Raw genomic sequence first — 21,257 nt, forward strand, 5'->3', positions numbered from 1 at the left:
TATACCAGAAAAACTCAAAACCTTACTCTGGTTGATTGCTAATTAAGCAGTGCACACAAAATCCCTGAGACACAAATGTGGCTTAGACGAGGAGGCATGCTGCCCGAGAGGATGCTTGGAAGAAGAGAGTATACTTCACCTTTTTAGAGATTGCAAGGAGGTAGAAATCAAGTGGAGAATGCTAATCAAGGTTGATAAATAGGATGAGTTCAAGAGAGGCAACACACGAGATGGCTTGAATGGAATCTAAAAGCTGATGCAGGAAATTCACAAGTGAAACCACTTCCTTGGTGTCAAATGTTCACTTACACCGATGCCAATGGGTTTTTAACAATGCAGAATATCAAGGAGTTGCTCCTGTCAAGAAAAGTATTTTTAAGGCTAAGCAAGACAACCATATGCTCAACATGTTGAAGGAAAACTATTTTGATAGATCTTACAGGAATAACCCTTACATGCACGCTCAAAAGACTGCTCGCCTTTTAGTCAAGGGGGAAACCTATCTAAATGACATATCTGTGAGTGCTGGAATTATTAGGAGTCATGATCAGGAGTGGGTATATGGGTTTAATGCCATAAATGTGCTCTTTCCACATGACATTGCTGTAATTAATGCCATTAGACTGGGTCTACAAGCTTGCGCAAGCAGAGGAATTCAAGATGTGGAAGTTTGTATCCAAAATGTCCAGTCCTACAATCTCCTCACTTGCAATAATCTGATTGGCCACCCATTTTTTGGTGTTGTACATGAAACTAGATTGCTACTTACACAGTCTAGGAATGCTTTCTTCTCTTTTTACAGTGATGATGAAAATCATCAATTATGTAATCTTATTAATTTAGGACCTAGTTCTAACAGTACATTTTGGTCCTCTGATCGTCAATTCCCTCCCAACATAGAGGCTGTTAATGATGAGAGGAATTGATCTCCTTTCGTTTTTGTAAACACTTTTTTTTCTGGTGATATGTAGTCCCCTGTTCATCCAAAAAAAAAAATTTGAGCCTGCGAGTGATTAGCCCATTACTGAATTGGTGGGTTTCTCGAACTAAGGCTGCGTGGGCCTAAGAAAACGGACTGTTAAAAGTGATCTATCGCCCTACGATTGAGCCGAGCATCCACGAGCTGTCCCCTCCTGCGTTTAACCAAGCGATACCTTTCCCGATTTCTTTGTTTGGTGGTGACCTTCGGCAACACGGGAAGCGATGAAACGTCCGGTCGATGACATCGTCGTGCCCTTGGCTTCTTCCTCCACCGTTGCTGCGCCTTCGAAGCCGGTGTTCTTAACAAAAGCTCAACGCGAACAATTGGCCCTTCAACGACGCCAAGAAGAAATCACAGAACAAAGACGCCGTCAGGAACAGCTGCTTTCTCGGAACCGCCCATCCGACCCGAACCCCGAGTCTAAACCCTCCGATTCCGACCGACGCGACCGCGACCGAGAACGCGATCGTGACCGCGATCGTGACCGGGATAGAGAGCGGGAGCGCGACCGTGAGCGCGAGCGAGATAGGGCTCGCGATCGGGACCGTGAAACAGAACGTAGGAACCGCGAGAGGGAGCGTGAAGAGGAGGCTAAGACCCGCGAGCGTGCTCGGATGGAGAAATTGGCAGAGCGGGAGCGTGAGAAAGAGCTTGAAGCGATCAAGGAGCAGTATCTTGGATCAAAGAAGCCTAAGAAGCGGGTCATCAAACCCAGTGAGAAGTTTCGGTTTTCCTTCGACTGGGAGAACACGGAGGATACTTCTCGTGACATGAACACACTTTACCAGAACCCTCATGAAGCGCAGCTTCTCTTTGGTCGAGGCTTTCGTGCTGGCATGGACCGGCGTGAGCAGAAAAAGCTCGCTGCCAAGAATGAGAAGGAGATGCGTGAACAGATCCGGAAGAAGGAGGGGGTGGAGGAGAAGCCCGAAGAGGCCGTTGCACAACGGCGAAAGGAGGCTGCTGCTGACCTCTATGACACCTTTGACATGAGAGTTGACCGTCATTGGAGCGAGAAGAAGCTTGAGGAGATGACTGAGAGGGATTGGCGTATATTTAGGGAGGATTTCAACATTTCCTACAAGGGTTCTAAAATTCCTCGTCCAATGCGTAGCTGGGTTGAGAGTAAGCTGAGTCCTGAGCTATTGAAGGCGGTTGAGAAGGCTGGGTACAAGACCCCTTCTCCCATTCAGATGGCTGCCATTCCTCTTGGCCTTCAGCAGCGTGATGTTATTGGCGTTGCCGAGACTGGTTCAGGGAAGACTGCTGCTTTTGTGCTTCCCATGCTGAGTTACATCACAAGGCTTCCTCCCATGAGTGAAGAGAATGAGGCTGAGGGTCCCTATGCTGTTGTCATGGCACCTACTCGTGAACTTGCACAGCAGATTGAGGATGAGACGGTGAAGTTTGCTCAATATCTCGGGATCAAAGTGGTTTCCATTGTTGGTGGACAGTCAATTGAAGAGCAAGGTTTTAAGATAAGGCAAGGTTGCGAAATTGTAATTGCGACTCCCGGTCGATTGATTGATTGCCTGGAGAGGCGTTATGCTGTCCTAAATCAGTGCAATTATGTTGTTCTGGATGAGGCTGACCGCATGATTGATATGGGATTTGAGCCTCAAGTTATGGGTGTCCTGGATGCAATGCCTTCCAGCAATCTGAAACCAGAAAATGAAGATGAAGAGCTTGATGAGAAGAGGATTTATAGAACCACTTATATGTTCAGTGCCACCATGCCTCCTGCTGTTGAGCGGCTTGCCAGGAAATATTTAAGGAATCCTGTTGTGGTAACCATAGGCACTGCAGGAAAGGCTACTGATTTGATCAGCCAGCATGTGATTATGATGAAGGAATCTGAGAAATTTTACAAACTGCAACGTTTACTTGATGAACTTAATGACAAGACAGCAATTGTATTTGTTAACACTAAGAAAAATGCTGATATGGTTGCAAAGAATTTGGACAGGGAAGGCTACCGTGTAACCACTTTGCATGGTGGCAAGTCACAGGAGCAGAGGGAGATTAGTCTTGAAGGATTTAGGACCAAAAGATATAATGTCTTGGTTGCTACTGATGTTGCAGGGCGTGGGATTGACATACCTGATGTGGCTCATGTCATAAATTATGACATGCCTGGAAATATTGAGATGTACACACATCGTATTGGACGTACTGGTCGTGCAGGGAAGACTGGTGTGGCCACAACGTTCCTGACTCTTCAAGACAGTGATGTTTTTTATGACCTCAAACAGATGCTTATACAGAGTAATAGTCCTGTTCCTCCTGAATTGGCGAGACACGAGGCTTCAAAATTCAAGCCAGGAACTATTCCTGATAGACCACCTAGACGAAACGACACTGTATTTGCACACTGAAAACTTAGTTGTTTGAATAGGCAGTTCCAAAAGGGAGCACTGGCTTTGTGGGTGATAAGAAGTGTTTTAGATCGTTAAACAGCTTGCCAGTGAAGCTATGGGGGCAAAATCTGCTTTTTGTAGACGTGTGATGATGTATTTAATTTAATCATAACTATCCTTAAGTCCTGGTAATCTTACTATTGCCTATATTCTGCTTCACAAATGTTACTGCTCTTCTGATTATTTGGAGTAGAATTGCATTTGTTGGTGGAGAATCCTTGATTGATGCTTTTTCAGTTGACCTCAACATTTAAATCATATAGTAGCATGGCTTTTTCCGATCTGTTCATGCTTTATTGGCTTTATTCTGGATATTATTGTAATGTTATTGTTGTATATTATAGTTTTGGATTATCAAGGATTTTATTTAGCTTTTAAAGCTTTGCTGATTTGTGGGATCATAGGGGATGATATTTTGTTGTGACATCATTTGAATGAATTGATTGTGCTAAGGCCTGATCTTTCCATGCTATATGCCTTTTACCTCTGGCACAGATCTTGTGTGGTTTTGTGAAATATGTTTTTAATTAACTTGGCTGTAGATGAGTTTTCAGTGGATTGTTTCTTTCTTGAATAGTGTCATATTTAATATGACGCAATCATGATGTTAAAAGAGAAAAGCTTTATGGAACAGGTAAAAAGAAAATTGACTGTTTAACATCCTTGACCAAATCTTTCTCTAGCTAGATAGGTTTATACTTTATTATTTATCGTGCTTTCTTAGTTGTTTCCTTGGTTTCTTTTATTCTTGTTGGCACTACTTGTTGACATTTTTTGTTCCTTATGAGAGTTGCCCTACCCAAAGGTTTGATTGTTCATAGGGCATAATGGTGTTGTGCAATCCAAGTAGCTAAATTCTTCTAATGGGATAAGGCTTATTGTTGCTGTTAGAGTTGCCCCTTCATGGGGCAATGGATGAGGTTTGGAAGTATTAGTAATGATATTACTCTTAGTGGGATAATAGGTTTTTTCTTATTCTAGCATTTTGCCTGGCATGTGTGTTACCAAAAGACCAGAAAGTTTGAGTCGTTTGACAAATATTTTATCTTATAATCTGATTCCATTCTTGATTGTATTTATGTTTTTGTGGTACGTACCATTTCCTGCTTTAAGTATGTAGTTTATTTGCAGTATTTTGTTGTGTAAAATTGTCTTCGTTGATTAGATTGAACTAACGTGGCAAGTGTGTCAATTAAAGAGACTCTGTTCTACAGAAACATTGTTTGTTGACATTTTGGCATTTTACGCTATACCTTGCTCATTAACTTTTTCTCATAGGTATGGTATTTCTACGCATGTTTTATGGTTGTTGATAATTCACTTTGTCCTATTTCCTTTCTTTTGGTGGTATCGGGTATCAAAATTCGTTTTGGAGCTAAATAGGTTTTTCCCCATATTCTATCATTTTTACCTTTATTGAGGCATTAGCTTAAATTATGGAAAAAGCATCTGCTATCTTATTGTCTCATTGTCTTATAGGTTGTGGAATTTGGGGAGAGTTGTCTTGTTCGTTACTCATGTTGCGAGGTCAACATAAATCCTTTCGTGAAAGTTGTTGATCCCGGAAGTTGCTTCTTCTGCCATTTGGGTGGTCAGTAATATTTACATCTTTTACACAAGTACTCATTCAGTAATGTTTAGCTTCTTGAATTTTTTTTGTATGTGGTATGGAAGTTGGCAACAGATTTAACGTGTTCTCCAGTTTCTTTTCTGTTGGAGTTAAATTGGGGACTCGGGAAAGAATGCAGCTTTACTTTGATTGACGAACAGGGTTGGTCCGAAACTCTGCATATTGGTTGATTATCATGAATCGAATGCCATTTTTTTTAATTAAACCACATTTTACTTGATAATAGATTTGAAGTATTTGACTGTGATCTTAAGATATGTGTATCACACAATCCATATCTTGTTGAAGACCAAGATTCTCATGGCATATATCAACTGTCGCAAATTTTAACTGGTTTATTTACAAAAAACAGAAAATGGTCCTCATGACACTTCGATATCATTTGGCATTTGTATGATGGGATCTTCATTGTTTAGCCATGTAACATGGTGACCATACTTGTTATGAAGTTTGCTTGACAATACCAGGTCACATGTGGAGTCTGATGTAGAAAGTGCCGGGGATTTGCAAGTTGAATGGGTTATTTGCCAATTTTTTAAAGGAATAACTCTCATATGTGTTGTAGTTTGTTTTATTGGCGGGGAGAGTGGGTTGGTTTGGCATTTGCTTATTTCTCCCCGAAAAGAGAAAAAAATTGAGTTGCGTCCTAATAATGTCTGCAAAGTCAATAAAATCGAAATTAACTGAGTGATGTCATATTTGTTTACAAGTGCTTGTGAAATCCGTTCAAAATATAAATAAACGTATTTAAGATTCAGAGAGACAAAAAAAGCATTATTAGCCATAGAGGATGTTCATTTTGCTGATCGTTAACTATGTTTCATCCGTGATAGGTGATTCCCAACATAGAGAAATTGGCACTAAACAAAAGGGGTCTTTTTACCAAGTTGAAACTTCTCATAAATTCCCTGTTTGAGCATGAACCAAATAAGGACAGATGCAAAAACAACAGAGTTCTTGAGGCTCTTTAGACGATATCTTTTAAACAATGTTCAAGTCTGGAACATATCGTGGTGGTGCGTTGCTGTTTGACATTGGATCACTTGACATGCTTAGATGTCTGGTCAATTAGCATTGGATACATAGACTTGTTTGCCTTATCATCAAGAAGGAGCTTGTTGTGATGCAATGCTTCAGTTGGTACTGAAATCTGTAATTGGCAATTTTTGCTTAGGATGTGGACATGTGTATTGAATGGGATATGTGATGGTAAGGTGCATATTGAATATAAAACATAATTGAGTTTTATAGAAGCATTTTAGATATAAGTTATCAAGAAAAATAAATTAAAACTACAGTTTTCGATTATAGTTAGATATAATAAGTTAATTCATATCATTGAAGTTTGCATGGTATGTTTAGAGTATATGAGACTTCGATTATGGGGCTTGAAGGCAAGAAATTAGGAACTGACAATAGATATCCTCCCACGTTGTTGGAGTTCATAAAGCATTGTTAGTGCTGCTGAGTCAAATGAGGTTTTCTTGTCAGCCTTGGGATTTCCTGTACACTCCATGATGCCAGAGCTTGGGATCTGTAGCATGATTTTAGATACATAGCTATTGAAACCGTATCTTTTATCTGAGCCTTCTCTAAATTCGATCGGAGTTCTGAGGATGCAAAAAAAAAAAAAAAAAAAATTAGGCAATCTGGAGAACAATCATGGCAAAGAGTAACATGCCTAAAATGGTAACAAAGGAGCATCCGATGAGAGTTGAGATAGAATCAATGAAGCATTGTGTGCAACACTTTGCATTAGATACGAATTTTACTCTACAAGACCCTTTTCAAGATGGTGCTGTGGTTCTTAATCCAAGTTTTTTTTTTTTAAGAAAAAGAAAAGAAAAGAAGCAAAAGAATTTAGCGAAGCATTTATGCTATAGTTTCAAAAATGTTTCTTATACAATTAGCTTTGAATTTATTGGGGAGTATCATCTTTCACTATATGATGAGGTTAAATGAGTTGAATTATGGGGAGTTTATGGAATGTTAAAATGTTTTTTTTAAAAAAATAAAAAATCAAGATCATTAACTCTTTCATAAATCGGTTATATTATGGATTGGAGGTATTATATAGGACACTCCAGCTTGCACCGAAGCATTGCATTTGTTGTCATGTTAGCTATTATGTAAAAAATGGGTTGACTGAAATGACCTGGATTTAGTTTCTTTGGTTCTGAATGTTGGCATTGGCCACTGTAATGTCTTGCAAATTCCAAATATTGAGGTCCGGGGTCCACCTTTGCTCATATTTATTGGTCCAATAACTGTAAAGGGTCAAAAATAAAATTTTATTTACCGGAAAAAAAAAAGAGTATAAAAGGTTAGACTAATAGGACAGTTATAAAACTTTAGATTACCAAATTAACAAGTAATGATTACTATGAAAGCATCAACCACATTCACTTCCCTTAGAATGAAGGCCATAATCCACACATTTTCCCCACTTGGGTAAGAGAAGAACATGAAAATGTTTGTATTAATAAGGAGAGGAAACCAAGAGATGGAAACTGAGAGGAATAGAAACTTCAAAATGCCACAACTATGGCCAACCTCACAGCTTATCTAATAAACTGACTCCTTTTGTGAACTGAACACTTTGTAAGAAGCTGCAAAATTTTTAATTATAATCAAGGGCAAAGAGACGCCCTTGAAGATATAAGCATTTCATTGTTCCAAATCACAAACAAAATTGTAATAGCTACAGTATTTCACCCTCGTTTTCCTGTACAAAATCTCAAAGGACATAAAGCTCTGGCTGAACATGCAAAACTCAATTGCTTCTCCCATTTATAGTCAAGTATAAAATTAATCTAGAGGAAGGGGATTAAACAAACCTAGGGTAGCAGGACTGATGCTGCAGGTTTTCCCAGGACAACCATTGATTGGGAAAGAAGCTTTAGCTGATCGTTCTGGACATTGACTTTCAGTTACCTTTTGCTTTTCTTTCCTACAAGATTCCTCATTAGTCACTTGGCTACATGTTTTCATATTCAGTGAAGAGGTAGGGAAAGCATCATCAGAATCAGAATCTTTTTTTGTCCACTTGGAAATGCCATTACGGTTTGAAACATCTTTCTTCTTCTGCATCCCAAGTAACACATCATTAGTAATGATGAAGGAAAGGATACAAAACAAAGTAGGCCATCCTTAAGGAAACTAGCAAACCTCAAGTTCTTCTAACAGACAGCTTGCAGCTGCTGCTTTGGCAGCCTTCTTGTTTCGTTCACAGCCTCTTCCAATTAATAAGACATCTTCCATCTGCAATCTAAGTTCAGAATGCACCATTTCTCCTACTTTTATGCATCTTTCTTTTATAAAGTACCCAAGAGAGTCACACATTTCATTGAGTTTACGCAGTGAAGGGAGTTTTAGGCTGTCAGGAGTCACTATTGGAGACAATAGTGGTTCAAAGATTCTCCATACTTTCTCCAGATCGAGATTGGTATCAATAAGTATAGCACCAGCAATGCTTTCCACCATGTCTCCAAGAGCCTATGGCAAGGAAACAAATATTTAGTTTGAATAATATGATCTGATGAAAATAACACAGCCAGCTGATGTGAAGGGATTGGGTTGATTTAGTTTACAAGAGGATGTTGAGAAGACAATAATGAATCGACGATGCAACTAGAATTTGATGATACATTTCATATGTGAACTCATCAATATTAGCTGTAATTGTCATGAGAACTTACTTTTGGAGCCTTAATCTTTTCATGTAAGCTGGAGTTGTTGAGAGGCTCAGTCAATGACCTCACAAACTCTGTTACTTGGCTTTGAAGAAACCCTGAGCAGTGCAGAAGGTGTGGTTGAAGGTTCCTTCTTATGCAAACTAGAGCAAAATTTTCATTGCTAATTGCATTTGAACGCAAATCAGTCAATCTTCCTGGATCAATATCTTGGTAGGTCTTGTGGAGATGCCACGTAAGGAGAAGACCCAAAACTGAGTCGCCTAGAAATTCAGGCCTCTGGAAAAAAGTATACAAGTACAGGAAAAAGTATTAGCTGTGATCTTCAAGATCTTGTTGGAAACATGCATTACTCAACTTAGGTTGTGCTAGGCTGGCCAGTGGAAAGGTAATGGGAATGGAACGGAGGGTGATTTCTTTTTCTTTTTTCTTTTTAAAATAAAATGTCTATTATATTCTTCAAAAGTGAATTTTAAATAAGTCAATAATGTGCTGCTAAGTGAGAAAATATTGTCTGCACTCTGCATGCTGTGTCTTATTAAAGAAATTCATAGAAAATACCTTATAAACAATACCAACAATACCCAAGTCTTTAACTTTGAAAAAGACTTGGAAAATAATGTAAAAACAGATACCTGGTAACAATAGCCAACCCCTAGTTCTTGCTCTGATGCATGAGTTATAGCCTCCCGTAAGAAACCCTTGCAAGAAAATTCATACCCAAGCTTTGATTCTAAGGCTGTGATTTCATTAGCTTTTGGGACATAGCACCTTAAAGATGCCTTGTTGATTGCTTCTTCTACTAACGAGGGATCAAGTTCAAGGCCAATACCAAGCCACTTCATTGTATGAAGTGCAGCAACAAGGCCATTGCCCACATAATAAGCTCCAATAAGGGCCTCAACACAATCAGATATAGTCTTTGAACAAATCCACCTGTGTCCTCTGTCACACAACTTTCCAACCTTACAAGTTGGATTCTTAGTTTGGAATTTCTCATCCAAAGGCACTTCTGAAGTATCCACACCACATCTACAAGGAACACCATGTATAGAAATCTGCCCTGGAGCGGCCCAACGACGTGGTTCAAATGCACTATCACGTATATATCCCTGTCAAATCAAGAAAACTTAGAACTCAGATGGTGTTACTGTTATGGCATGTAAAAATGTTAAAGTTTCCCAACCTCTTGGAAACAACAACAACAACAAACCTTACCCCATTAAGTGGGATTGATTACATGGATTGCACGATACCATTATGTTCTATCAAACCTCTTGGAAACCATTTGCAAAATTTGAGTTTATAGTCAATAAGGAAATTTCAAAATTTGTCTTGTATATGCCCTAGATTCTAGTTGGATAAGGCTTGTTGTTGTTATTGTTGTCTATGTCTTGGATAAATTTAAGGAGGCGAGTTGTGTACCATCACTAGCTAGAATTAAGCCAGTTGAAGCCTCTAGTGTAAAGAAGGGAACATGCTGTTGCAGCTATCTCAGTTGATCCAATATATAAACATTTAAATGTATTATTCTGGCCAATGTGTATATACATAGATATGAATATTTAGATAGTCGTAATGATATAATTTTCTCAGAGTATCAAAGGTTACTTCAACTCTAAAAGCTTAAGCTAAGTGAATCTTTATAGATGGTTGAATAGAAAGTAATGATGCCAACCAACTTGCAAAAATAGTTGAAGTCAATTATATAATAAACACGCTAAATTCTTGGTAATAAAGAGATAGACTACATTCATGCGGTGAAAATAATGATCGCCCGGAATTTTAAATGATGTGGGGCAAAAAAGTGCCGACAATATCAAAGGTTATCTGTCCTTGTATATCCTACATTACTCAATAAAACCTCACAAGCAAGGGAAAGATTTCAATGATATTTCCATTCCTTTCCCTCCCCACCATTATTTCTTATCCAAAGCATACCCGTAAGCAAGTGGGAATGCATTAGATCAAGTACCTGCAAATTGCAGTTGGTTCCCAATTTATGCAAGGCTGAATTTGAAATAAGAGACGAACGCCAATCAGATAGCTGTCCTTCATGTTTCTCAGGATATCTAAGGTAAAGGTGGCAGCTCACTGCATACTTTAGAACTGAATCCCCAAGCAATTCCAAACGTTCCATGGAGAAGATTTCACAGCATTTCAGTGTTGTCAATGCTTCAAGAATCTGATCATATATAATAATCAAGTGAAGCAAATCGTAATGATATGGTGATTCACTATAAAGGTCTAATACAGTTTGATCCCTATAGTTTTAGAGAGATTAAATTTCATTCATCAAGTTCAAAACCATGCATTCACCCATTTAGTGTAAAAAATCTTGCGTTCTTCATCTTATGATTTGGTCATGGAGTTAGCAAAGTGCCAGTTTTGATGATGAATCTCAAAACGCTGGAAAATTTCATCTCTACAAATTTCTTCATCCTTTTCTAGTAGCTTTTGGATTTGGAACCTTTGAACAGCCAAAACAAATTTTGTTTGTCACCTAGGATCTAACTCTCAAATTAATGGACAATACATAAGTAATTTCTATTAACTTGATGATGGAGTAGTGACAAAGGGTTTAATTGGAACTTATTAGAGAATGAAAGGGTAACATTGCTAAGTCTTGAACCAAAGGGACCAAGTTGAAACTTTTGTTAAAACAGGGGTAGCAAAAGTGACAGCACGAACCAGAGAACTTGGTATCTGAAAGCTGCCGGAGTTAAAATTGATCTCCTTTCTCAGCTGGCTGGCTAACATCAAGGATTCTAAGCGGTGCATCAGTGATGGCAGTAAGTAAAATGACTTCAAAACTTGCACAGGAACGTCAGTTTTGACTAAAACTTCGGGTGGCATATAAACATGAACTTGTTCTTTTTCTGAAACTGAAGATACGCCTGATCAAAAAGAAATATAGTAGTCATGTTGTTATACGGTTAATTGGAATTACTTAATAATCTGTTAAGCTGTTAGCTATGATTAGGAAGTTTGTTGTGTCCCTAACAGTATAAACGATAGGATAGATCATAGACCTGGGCTACATATATCCTATGAAAAGCATTAAGGTTTTATTTTAATATGGAAATCATTGTGTCGATTTCTTTTTCTTTTAATCTTATCAAGAATGCTCATATTCATTTAAGTCTCTAAGACTCAAGTATATTGAGATATTCAGTTATATAATGAATCAAACTTCGATTTTCTAGTTGACACACTCACACATACAAAACAATTATCAACTTTATGCAAGTGGCTTTCATTTTAGCAGTGTTTGTCATATTCACTGATGTTTTATGGGAAAGGATGGAAGACGGTAAATGATATAACCAAGAAAAAGTAAATAAAACCTTCACTCCTGAAGTTCACAAGAAGATTATGAGGATTATGACTTTGCTTCAACCTCAACAAAGGCTGTCCAGGGTACATTAGCATAATCCCGTATCTGAATAAGATTCATTTTACCAGCGTAATTAACCAGTAAATGCAGATAAAAAGAGCGAATCACAATCAAAACAGTAAAACATAGGATCTAAAAACACCAACCTTTTTCTGTAGTATTCAATATAAGTACTATATTCAGATGAAACAGACACATCGGATCCATTGTAGCTGAAAGGACACTCAGCAGAAGTATTGGTCACAACCTCAACTACAGAATAGAACCTCCCAGTGTGAATAGCCAAAACTACCATATCTTTGAGACCATCAATATCAACTACACAATTAGCCAAATGAGCTGTCATTGAGCTCTTCTGCTCCATATCAGATGAACCATTTCGATTTGATAAATTTTGTTTGTGACAGAGCTCAGAACTTAATACATAGCTCAGAGCTCTACTCTGAAAATATTGTATCACTTCTATACAGGAGTTCACCCCTCTCCAGTTTATTCTCAGAGCTTCTCCTTCACTGTTCAATGTCTCTAATGGCAAAAGCAAATACATCTTTGACGGGCTCCACAATTTGCTTGTTTGATGCTGAAGTAAGAATACTCTCTTCACTCCAGATTCTTCTGATCCAACAAAAAGTCTCCCAAACAAACCATTGAAGAAAAGTTCCTGAAAACCCTTTGCTTTGAACATCTGATTAAAAAAAAAAAAAAAAAGGACTATGAGCAAGACCACAAAAGTGGTTCCCGGAGGATGAGAAGTAACTTCATTTCTGGGGTGAATAGAAGATAACTAATACTTGAACAAAAAAAATGTCATACCTGTTCTGCATCCAAATACACATTTCCCCATGCAGAAACACGAGACTTAACTGTCTTTGAGATCAAGTATAGATCTGCCTCACAATTTCCCACATCATCATCAAGTTTTGATTCCATCAGAAGAACAAATCCAGAATAAATCTCTTCAATAATGTCACAAGTGAAATCAAATTTGTAGGCATGAAAATTGGCTCCATTTGGATTTGCAATCCAAGTTCCAGATAATGCACGAATACAAGCAGTCCCATGTAATTCCTTCAGTTTGGTCGTTCCTACAGTATTGATATATATGAGTGATAAAAGAGGGAACAACATAAAAGTTATGATGAACACTCTCAGCCCTTGAAAAATGAGTGCTCTTTCAATTATTTCTCTTAATCATTAAAATATTTTCAATGTTGCTCTCTATGCTATTTCCATCCAAAATATAATGATAATCCTAACATAGTGCTAACTTGGAGGAATCTGAGGTGAATTACTGGTGCTAGTTAAATCAATATGTCCAAGTCAATCATTTTTAGATAGAACGAAGTAAGGTGGACCAACGTTAAAGTACTTTAATGCTCAAGGAGCTAAATTGAAAGAAAAGACTTGGAGGGAACAAAATTAAAATTGCAATTATCTGGGAGGGACCAAACCAGAGTTTCCGCAATATGCTAAATATAAAACAGACACGAAAATGACCCCTTGAGAGTTGCAACATGATAAATATCTAAATTGAAAGCATATCAATGTGAAAATGTATATAATTTAGGTCTAAAAGGGGAATGAAGAGGAAATTGAGCATATTAGTTCAGTATATCCATCACAACAGGACAGGAATTTAGAAAACGGAATACTATTTTCATTTAGTCTCCATATCAACATTTAATTTGAAATAAACAAATACAATGAGCAAATTATCCAATCTAGCCGAAATTACTGAGATGGTTCACTTTAAAAAGTCCACAGTTTGATTAAATTATGCACATATACCTTCTCCGGCTGGTGACTTTTTCCAATTAAAGCACGTATTACTATCCAAGGGCTCTTCAGAAAAAGGGAGAAGATGGTCATTCAGAGCACCTATCTGATGCAGCTTTTTACATGCCTCCAAGCATACAAGCTGCTTTGACAACTGAGAATTACTACTCGCAGGACCAATTAATGTTTGAAAAGGTGCATTAGGAGGCAATGATAATTTACATTGATAATTCCCTTCAGAATATGACAATTGGAAAATTGGTTTCGGAACAAAGTACCTATTTCATGGGAAACAAATCAAATTGTTCATATTTGCTAAGATACCAGAGTCACAAATACTACCAAAGTTTAAAGGAACGCATGTCGTGGCATTGAAAAAGTAAAATATTCATACTTATCACCAGGGAGTTTTTCACAATATCTATGGATGAGACTGACACTAGAATCCGCAGTAACACATGCACCCGTTGTATTGACACAATACGTGTGTATTTCCTCAGTCCTATAGGGTACCAGAGCAGAAGAATCATCTCTTTTCATTGTCACATCTGCCATTGAGTATTCACTCCTAATAATGTCAAACAGTTGATTTCTTTGCTTCACATTTTCCCTGTACAACTTGCAAAGTGATATTCTCTTAACAAAAAAACATGAAGAGAATATCATTAAGAATATGTTGACATGCTCTATATGCAGGTGTGCATGCACGTATATGTTAGATCAGTATGATGAGAAAGAATAAGAAGGAAGAAAGAGTAAGACAGAGTGTAGAGAAGAAGGAAATTTTAATTAACAGCTAATACACATTACTTGCCACCTAGCGCGAGGCTTTTATATCCATTGGACATCAACGGTCATGGTAACTAGCTCCCCACTTTCTAACGATTTCACCTATCCCTTCTATATTACATGTCTAGTAATACTAGCCAATGACAACTTAGATAAAAACCATATGTTGATTATTAGTTGCACTTGAACTGATTTATGACAATAAATTGATACGAACCAGCCTGGTTGATCCCATTCAGATTAATCATTTCTTTGTTTTTCTCTGTTAATTGTATGCATATGAGCATCTGGTGTGTTATGGGTTAAAGAAGATAATTTTTTTACCTTTCAATCATGATGACAAATTGGGAATTATTTTGCCGAGCCCTTCCCCTTGATTGGACATAACTACGAACTGTTTTGGGCAGATCAAAACGTATCACACAAGAGCAATTTGCCACTTGAATTCCCTCCTCAACGAAATCAGTTGCAAATAGTAAGTTAACCTATATTTTGGAATTTGTATGATACTTTTCAGATGTACATGTTCAACATAAGTGTATTTCCATGCTAGATGTTATAGTTCATATAATTACTGGTTCGTGTGATTAGATGCTAAAGGATCCCCCAAAATTGGCTTCTCTATTATCTCCCTCTACTTCTCAACCATTGGGCCATCCATATCAAATATAAATAACTTAGGATTTTCTTTTAATATTTGATGTATGAATCGTTATTTTTTTTTTTTAAAAAAAAAACATCGAATCTAGATCATCCAAATTTAAGCTGAATGACCAAAGATCAAGGAGCAGGGGTTTGAGGCATGGAAATGCTGATTAGTACACATATACTCTCACTGTACATGAAGATTAAGAGCAAGTCAAAAAACTTGAGCAAATATAAAAATTTTCAAATAAATTCCTCTTCCATAGATAAACTTCGCTTCCTCCTTCCAACACTAGGTACAAAGTTTGAACAGCAGAACAGATTCAAGGCTATGAAGAATAAACATTTCTTAATCGATTGATAAATAGCATCCAATACCTTTCCACAGGAAAACAACTGTAAGATTTCATTCTGCATCTTTGGCACCACTGAATCACAAGAGCTATTGCTTCCAGTTATATGTGACACAGTAAAATGTGACAAAAACTTAATTTTCTTCACAAGTCTGTCGAGGACTTTTGCTGTGATAATTCTTTCAACAAATACGAGGCACAATACTTCATTACTTTCTCTGCAATGTAAAATACGATGGTCAATTTCTGTACAATCATTACTCTTATTAATTATTAATATTATAAAAGGTCATGTAAACAACTTACCCAAATGATTTGAAAATGTTTATAAGTTCATGTAATTTTGGAGAAATATATCCCAAGTCTACTGCTTTTACAAGGTCATCACTAAAGTCCCCAAAATTGTTAATGCCTGAGAAGAAATGAAGATGAAAATAGTTTCTGCAAATTTTCTTGCTTATTAATATTAGGCTTCGGCAAGTTACAACATAAGGAAACTTACTTCAAATTTTGTGTAACTGGATCTCACTAGATGTTATCCCTTGAGAAAATGTAATAAATCAAGAACTAAAGCAGAAGACCTTTTGAGAAAAGAAATCCACATTCTAACATACCAGTCAGGGAAAATACCCCAAGTAGTTGCAGCAGTTCATTAAGAAATTGTGTGTGCTTCAAATGGCTTTCATTATAAAGTTTACTGTCTTCTTGGGGATCAGAGCTGTTCTCTTGACAGAATTTAGCAGCCTATAGAAAGATGGACAGTATTAAAAAAAGAAAAAGAAAAAAAGTTAAGGGACAAAGCAATCACAATGAATGACGGGAATGAAGGTATAAATAAGAGTAGTTTACAAAAAGCTTTGACTCCATCTCTAGAACTATGTGATGATAAATTGCTACACCATTGAAATTATGACGAGTAATACATAACTGTGAAAGAGATCAAGAAAGAATCAATAAAAATTGAAAAACAGTCCTATGAGAATGAGAAGTTAGTTACTTCAAGTGTAGGTAAATGTTGTAAATGTCACTATATAATTGTTTCATCACCCCAAATAAATATTAAGTATACTTGTCAGTGTTGGGTACACTATTCATCCACCTATCAATCAATATGTTTGTATTCTCTCTCTCTCTCTCTCTCTCTCTCTCTCTCACTCCCTATTTTCTTGACAGTTACACTTGAACATCTTAGCTTGGTAACTTTGGCTATGCATGGATAGCACTCAAAATGGTCCGCACATTGCAGACTATTCACTCCAAAAGCTGTCTAGTCTTCCTGGACGTAAAAGTATATTCCCTGTTAGCCTTCTGAAGAGAGAACCACAAATAAATCATAAAAATCCTTTCTGCCATGAACAGCTGATGATATAGAAAACGGAATAAAAACTACCTTTTTGTCATAGTTAAAGGTTTTAATTCCATTGACTTTAAAATATCTAGATTTTAGTTGATTCCCCCATGGTCCTCTCTATGGAACCCACTCTGGCGTTGACTATATATGGAAGAAGACAGGAGCAAAAGATTAATCAATGAGGACTATAAACGTACCTCATAAGCGCATACAAGGCCAAGATCTTCAAGGCAATACAAGATCTTTGAATAGTCTTTAGAAAATCGCTTTCTCATTCTCTCAAGTCTATCACCCACATCTTTGTATTGGTTTTCCCTTGATCGTTGCAGTCTCAGCAATGAAGCATCAAACTGTCAAAGCAGAAGAGTTTCTCGCTATCCTTTTTGCTTCAACAGTAAATAAATATGATATTATTGATACCATGCACACATGTCATATGCACACATGGAATCAGATAAACATGTGCCGGATTATATCGTAGATAAGAGTGAATTTGTGTAATAATATAGACATTGCATTGCTGTTGAAACAACGTCAAAAAGTTTTAAGTAAAACTTCACCTAAAAGTCTAAGCTGTTAAGGAATTAAAAGAATGGAAGCTGTAAAGTTCGAGCTCCAGACCACTAAATTATAGTGCTCTAATAGTATTTCAAAGACCATTTTAATTTAAAAGCTTAAGCTAACAAGCAAAGACTCATAATTGGTACTATTCTGGCACAACGTACCCCAGACCATAAAGTTTCCATCATTAGCTTTAGACCCTGAAATGGAAATTGTGCCTGATCATAGAATCTACAAGTTTCAGAGGCAGAGGGCACACATATTTCCAATTCCGTTCTGTCTTTAATAGTATAAATCTGCAAGACAACATTTGATATTTTCAAAAATTTACATTGACCTTGGAATACATCGTCCATGGATGGCTGAAAATTGATCTATTAACGTCACCTGAGAATTCAAGATGATTTCAAGAGTAGAGATCTGACCCTTGCAATCCGTAGTGGATGAGATAACTGATGCAAAAAGTTCAGTTTAGAATCCATTTAACATTTCAAAACATCCTAAAGTAACATAAATATCAAGATATTTGTCCTTTGCAAAGAAATAAAAATAATCTACTTGTGATAACTAACTTACTTCTTAGCCAAGAACCCTGTGCGTATATACATGTCACACGATTAAAAATTCTAATTGAGGCCAAAATGAATATTACAAATTGTAATGACTATTTATGTAGCATATATTTCCTATATTGCCTTGGAAAATTAAAGGGAAGCCAATATATGCTCCATGCAGAGATTGAATCTAGATAGGTACTAATAGAAACTAAGGTATCATGACGCCTAATCCCACATTGAGCAGTATGGCTGCTCTATGGATTAAGTGAATTGATTCCCTCATGTCAATAGAAATACTTTGTGAAACATTTTTTCAGCCCTCTTAGGTCCTCATCAAATACAAATCATAAAGATAGATTATTTCTAAGGAAGAACCAAAATAAACAACCATTTATAGATTTTGATTACAAACTAGCTTCATTCCATCTCGCAGCATAAATTTAGATTTGAAACAGAGAGTGAATCTGAACAACTATGAATAGAAAATAATAAATTTCAACCGCTTGATGTTAGCCCTTGAAGTTGATACAGAACATCAGAGGCATGTAAACTTCCTTCAGCCAACTTTTCACTGAAACGCAAAAAATATCTTACCCTTTCCAATAACTGGTGATGCTGTCATTCCAAAAATCTTTGGCTTGTCACTAGATGTGTGATAAAATTCCTAGAAAGGAAAAGGATGAAGGTAATAAGCCTCCCGATTATAATAAGTACAGTGAATAAACACTGCAACAAAGAAAATTCTTCAGCAATACAAGTTACTGGTATTTCAACACTGCATTACCTACATGAAATTCTTGGAAAAATGTAAAAGAAAAATACCCTTGAACTTTGAGTCAATTTTAAATAGTTACCTAAACTTGGAAACTAGAAAATAGGCCCCTCGACTTCCAAACTCTAGGAAATGGGTCATTCAATCAACTTCTTATTCTCTTGCATAATTTGCTACTTACCTTCATTATTTTAACGCAAGGATGGTTCCCACTTGCACGATAGCATTCATCAATAACCAACAAAGAGACTGTTTCCATTTTAAAGAATTCTTTTCTTAAGCCATCCAAGAGAATTTGTGGTGTCATGACCATGACCTGTATCATTAGTAAGGGGGGAAAAGTAAAATGTTCTATCAAAGGAAAGTGAAAGTGAAATAGTAGGACTAAGAAAGAAAGCTATAATTGTGATCTTGTAAGACCATAAAACTTAGTCATAGCTAGTATTTTATAGAGAACTTTTTAGAACTGTTTAAAAAGCAAGCTTACATCCTGCACTTCAATTCCCTTTTCCCAGCCATTCAAATTCCAATCGTCTATTCCCTTGGCTCCATGGTATTCTTCCACCGCCAAATTCGTGTAACTTTTTATGACCCCAAATTGCTGCATATAGAGGGTAAATCTGTCATCCATAAATTCGAGGTAGTTCTCCTTCCCAGTGTTTTGGTCGTTTTATCATTTTTTTAAATCAAGAGAAAAATCAAGGCAATCAGTAAATGGTGATAGAGCTGCAAGAAAATGCCTGATTAACAAGATGGACAGTGGGTGCCAAGAAAACAATCAACTTCTTTTGGTGAGTGGACTTAGTGGAATGAGCAATCTGCCTAATAAGCATCACAGCTATCATAGTCTTTCCAGCACCAGTATCCAGCACCTCCATAGTATTCCTCCTCTTCGCAACTTCAACACCTCAACTTGATACCTGAGAGGAAACACAATACCACAAACAAAAAGACACTTCAAATGTCAAATTCCGAGTCAATATCATCACATAAATAGGTTAAAATTTTCAAGAGAAATGGATCGTTGCCTAGTTAAGTACCGTCTGGGATTGAAATCTTGAGCAGTAGAAGGTTCAGAGTTTTGAGCAGAATGATAAGCTGTAGGTTTTTGATCCATTTCAGGATTGGAAATCATGAGATTGAAAGATTGTGTTGTTGGGAGAAGTTTGAAGAACTTGTTTTTGGGAATTCACTTTTGGACTGTGCAGCAAATGTGATTAATTATGTTCCAAGCAACGACTTGTTCTTTTTATTCGTTCGTTTTTCTTTATGATACAAAAGATTGGAACTGGTTTAGCTCAAACCTTGTGAAGGGCCTGTCTTGAACCATATCCAAATCATAGGTAGAATTTGATGAGGCTCGTTTTCAAAATTAAGGATTAAGTTTTGAATTAAATCAAAGTTTAAGTTGAAAAATATAGATAAAAAATTTGGGAAACTAAAGTTGAATTTCACGGTATTATAATGTGAGAAGTTAGGCACATGCAAGTTTCATTCTTACCGAGAAGTTAGATGAGAACACATGGCATGAAGATATCGTGATTTTCTTTCTAAACCCATGCACAAGCCAAAGAAAAAAGGCAGAGTGACAACTAGGACCCAAAGGTCATTAATTATAATTAGAAATATAAATTATTAAAATCTCAATAATGGACGATAATTCTCACTTAGAATTAAAAAATAAAAATGATCTAAAATGTCTCTTAAAAGTAACTTTAGTAAAATTTTAAGTAACTAATGTATATTTATAAATATTCTTAAAAATTTTTAAAATTAAATTTTAATTTCATATTGAAAAACAATCCATTTTTAACTATTTTTTCTTGATTTTCTAACTGAGATCAATAATATTCTCATCATAGTAATTTAAACATATCACTTCTTTATTTTCCAAATGGTTTACATATATATATATATATTAATAAGTATAAAAATTCATATGTTATTGGGTTCATATTTAAAAATAACTTTAATAAATTTTTAATTGACTATTATATATTTATGAGTGTCTTTGAAAAGTTTTAAAAGTAAATTTTAGTTTTATATTAAGAAACAATCAATTCTAATTATTGTTCTTTGGTGTTCTAATTGAGATTAATAATATTCTTATTCCATGACAGTAATCTCAACGATGACATTTGTTTATTTTTCAAATGAAAGGTAATTTTATAAATTCATATCTGTTTTTAATTTCAAATAAAGACCATAATCTATTATTAAAATTTTAATAATTTAGGATCCATAATTATGATTAATAGCCATAAGGGTCCTAATTGTCCTTTTCCCAAGAAAAAAAGGGGAATGACAGATAGGGACCTTTTGAGTAAAACAAGTT

The 21,257-nt window shown here is 36.3% G+C and overlaps 2 protein-coding genes across 2 annotated transcripts; one reads left to right on the forward strand and one right to left on the reverse strand.

Moving 5' to 3' along the window:
* The first annotated feature begins 1,104 nt into the window (after positions 1-1,104).
* On the forward strand, positions 1,105-3,531 carry LOC129287652 (DEAD-box ATP-dependent RNA helicase 21). The gene has a single exon (XM_054923875.1). The coding sequence runs from the start codon at positions 1,204-1,206 to the stop codon at positions 3,355-3,357; it is 2,154 nt and encodes a 717-aa protein (XP_054779850.1). The 5' UTR covers positions 1,105-1,203; the 3' UTR covers positions 3,358-3,531.
* A 2,310-nt stretch (positions 3,532-5,841) lies between these two features.
* Positions 5,842-20,197, reverse strand: LOC129287651 (endoribonuclease Dicer homolog 3b-like). Its single transcript, XM_054923874.1, has 26 exons — positions 19,963-20,197; positions 19,663-19,842; positions 19,410-19,523; positions 19,104-19,238; positions 18,745-18,814; positions 17,981-18,045; positions 17,758-17,889; positions 17,230-17,382; positions 16,296-16,425; positions 15,988-16,093; positions 15,707-15,899; positions 15,008-15,168; positions 14,289-14,504; positions 13,907-14,172; positions 12,932-13,203; positions 12,265-12,803; positions 12,069-12,163; positions 11,413-11,618; positions 10,697-10,906; positions 9,357-9,833; positions 8,728-9,000; positions 8,198-8,524; positions 7,867-8,113; positions 7,185-7,296; positions 6,444-6,639; positions 5,842-6,179 (listed from the first exon to the last, which is right to left on the reverse strand). The coding sequence occupies exons 2-26, from the start codon at positions 19,798-19,800 to the stop codon at positions 6,069-6,071; spliced, it is 4,944 nt and encodes a 1,647-aa protein (XP_054779849.1). The 5' UTR covers positions 19,801-19,842; positions 19,963-20,197; the 3' UTR covers positions 5,842-6,068.
* Positions 20,198-21,257: the final 1,060 nt, after the last annotated feature.

The sequence above is a fragment of the Prosopis cineraria genome, unplaced genomic scaffold (assembly GCF_029017545.1).
Source record: "Prosopis cineraria cultivar Desert tree isolate PC_DT_omini unplaced genomic scaffold, ASM2901754v1 PC12, whole genome shotgun sequence".
NCBI classification, from domain to species: Eukaryota; Viridiplantae; Streptophyta; class Magnoliopsida; order Fabales; family Fabaceae; genus Prosopis; species Prosopis cineraria.

What these genes read in the sequence shown, in the direction of transcription:
- LOC129287651 (XM_054923874.1), bottom strand. Translation starts at nt 19,800, where the DNA reads ATGGAGGTGCTGGATACTGGTGCTGGAAAGACTATGATAGCTGTGATG. An exon ending in GAAAAACTCCCTGGTGATAA is followed by an intron (nt 14,173 to 14,288) that starts GTATGAATATTT and finishes CCCATGAAATAG; the next exon opens with GTACTTTGTTCCGAAACCAA. An exon ending in GGGTTGGCTATTGTTACCAG is followed by an intron (nt 9,001 to 9,356) that starts GTATCTGTTTTT and finishes ACTTTTTTCCAG; the next exon opens with AGGCCTGAATTTCTAGGCGA.
- LOC129287652 (XM_054923875.1), top strand. Translation starts at nt 1,204, where the DNA reads ATGAAACGTCCGGTCGATGACATCGTCGTGCCCTTGGCTTCTTCCTCC.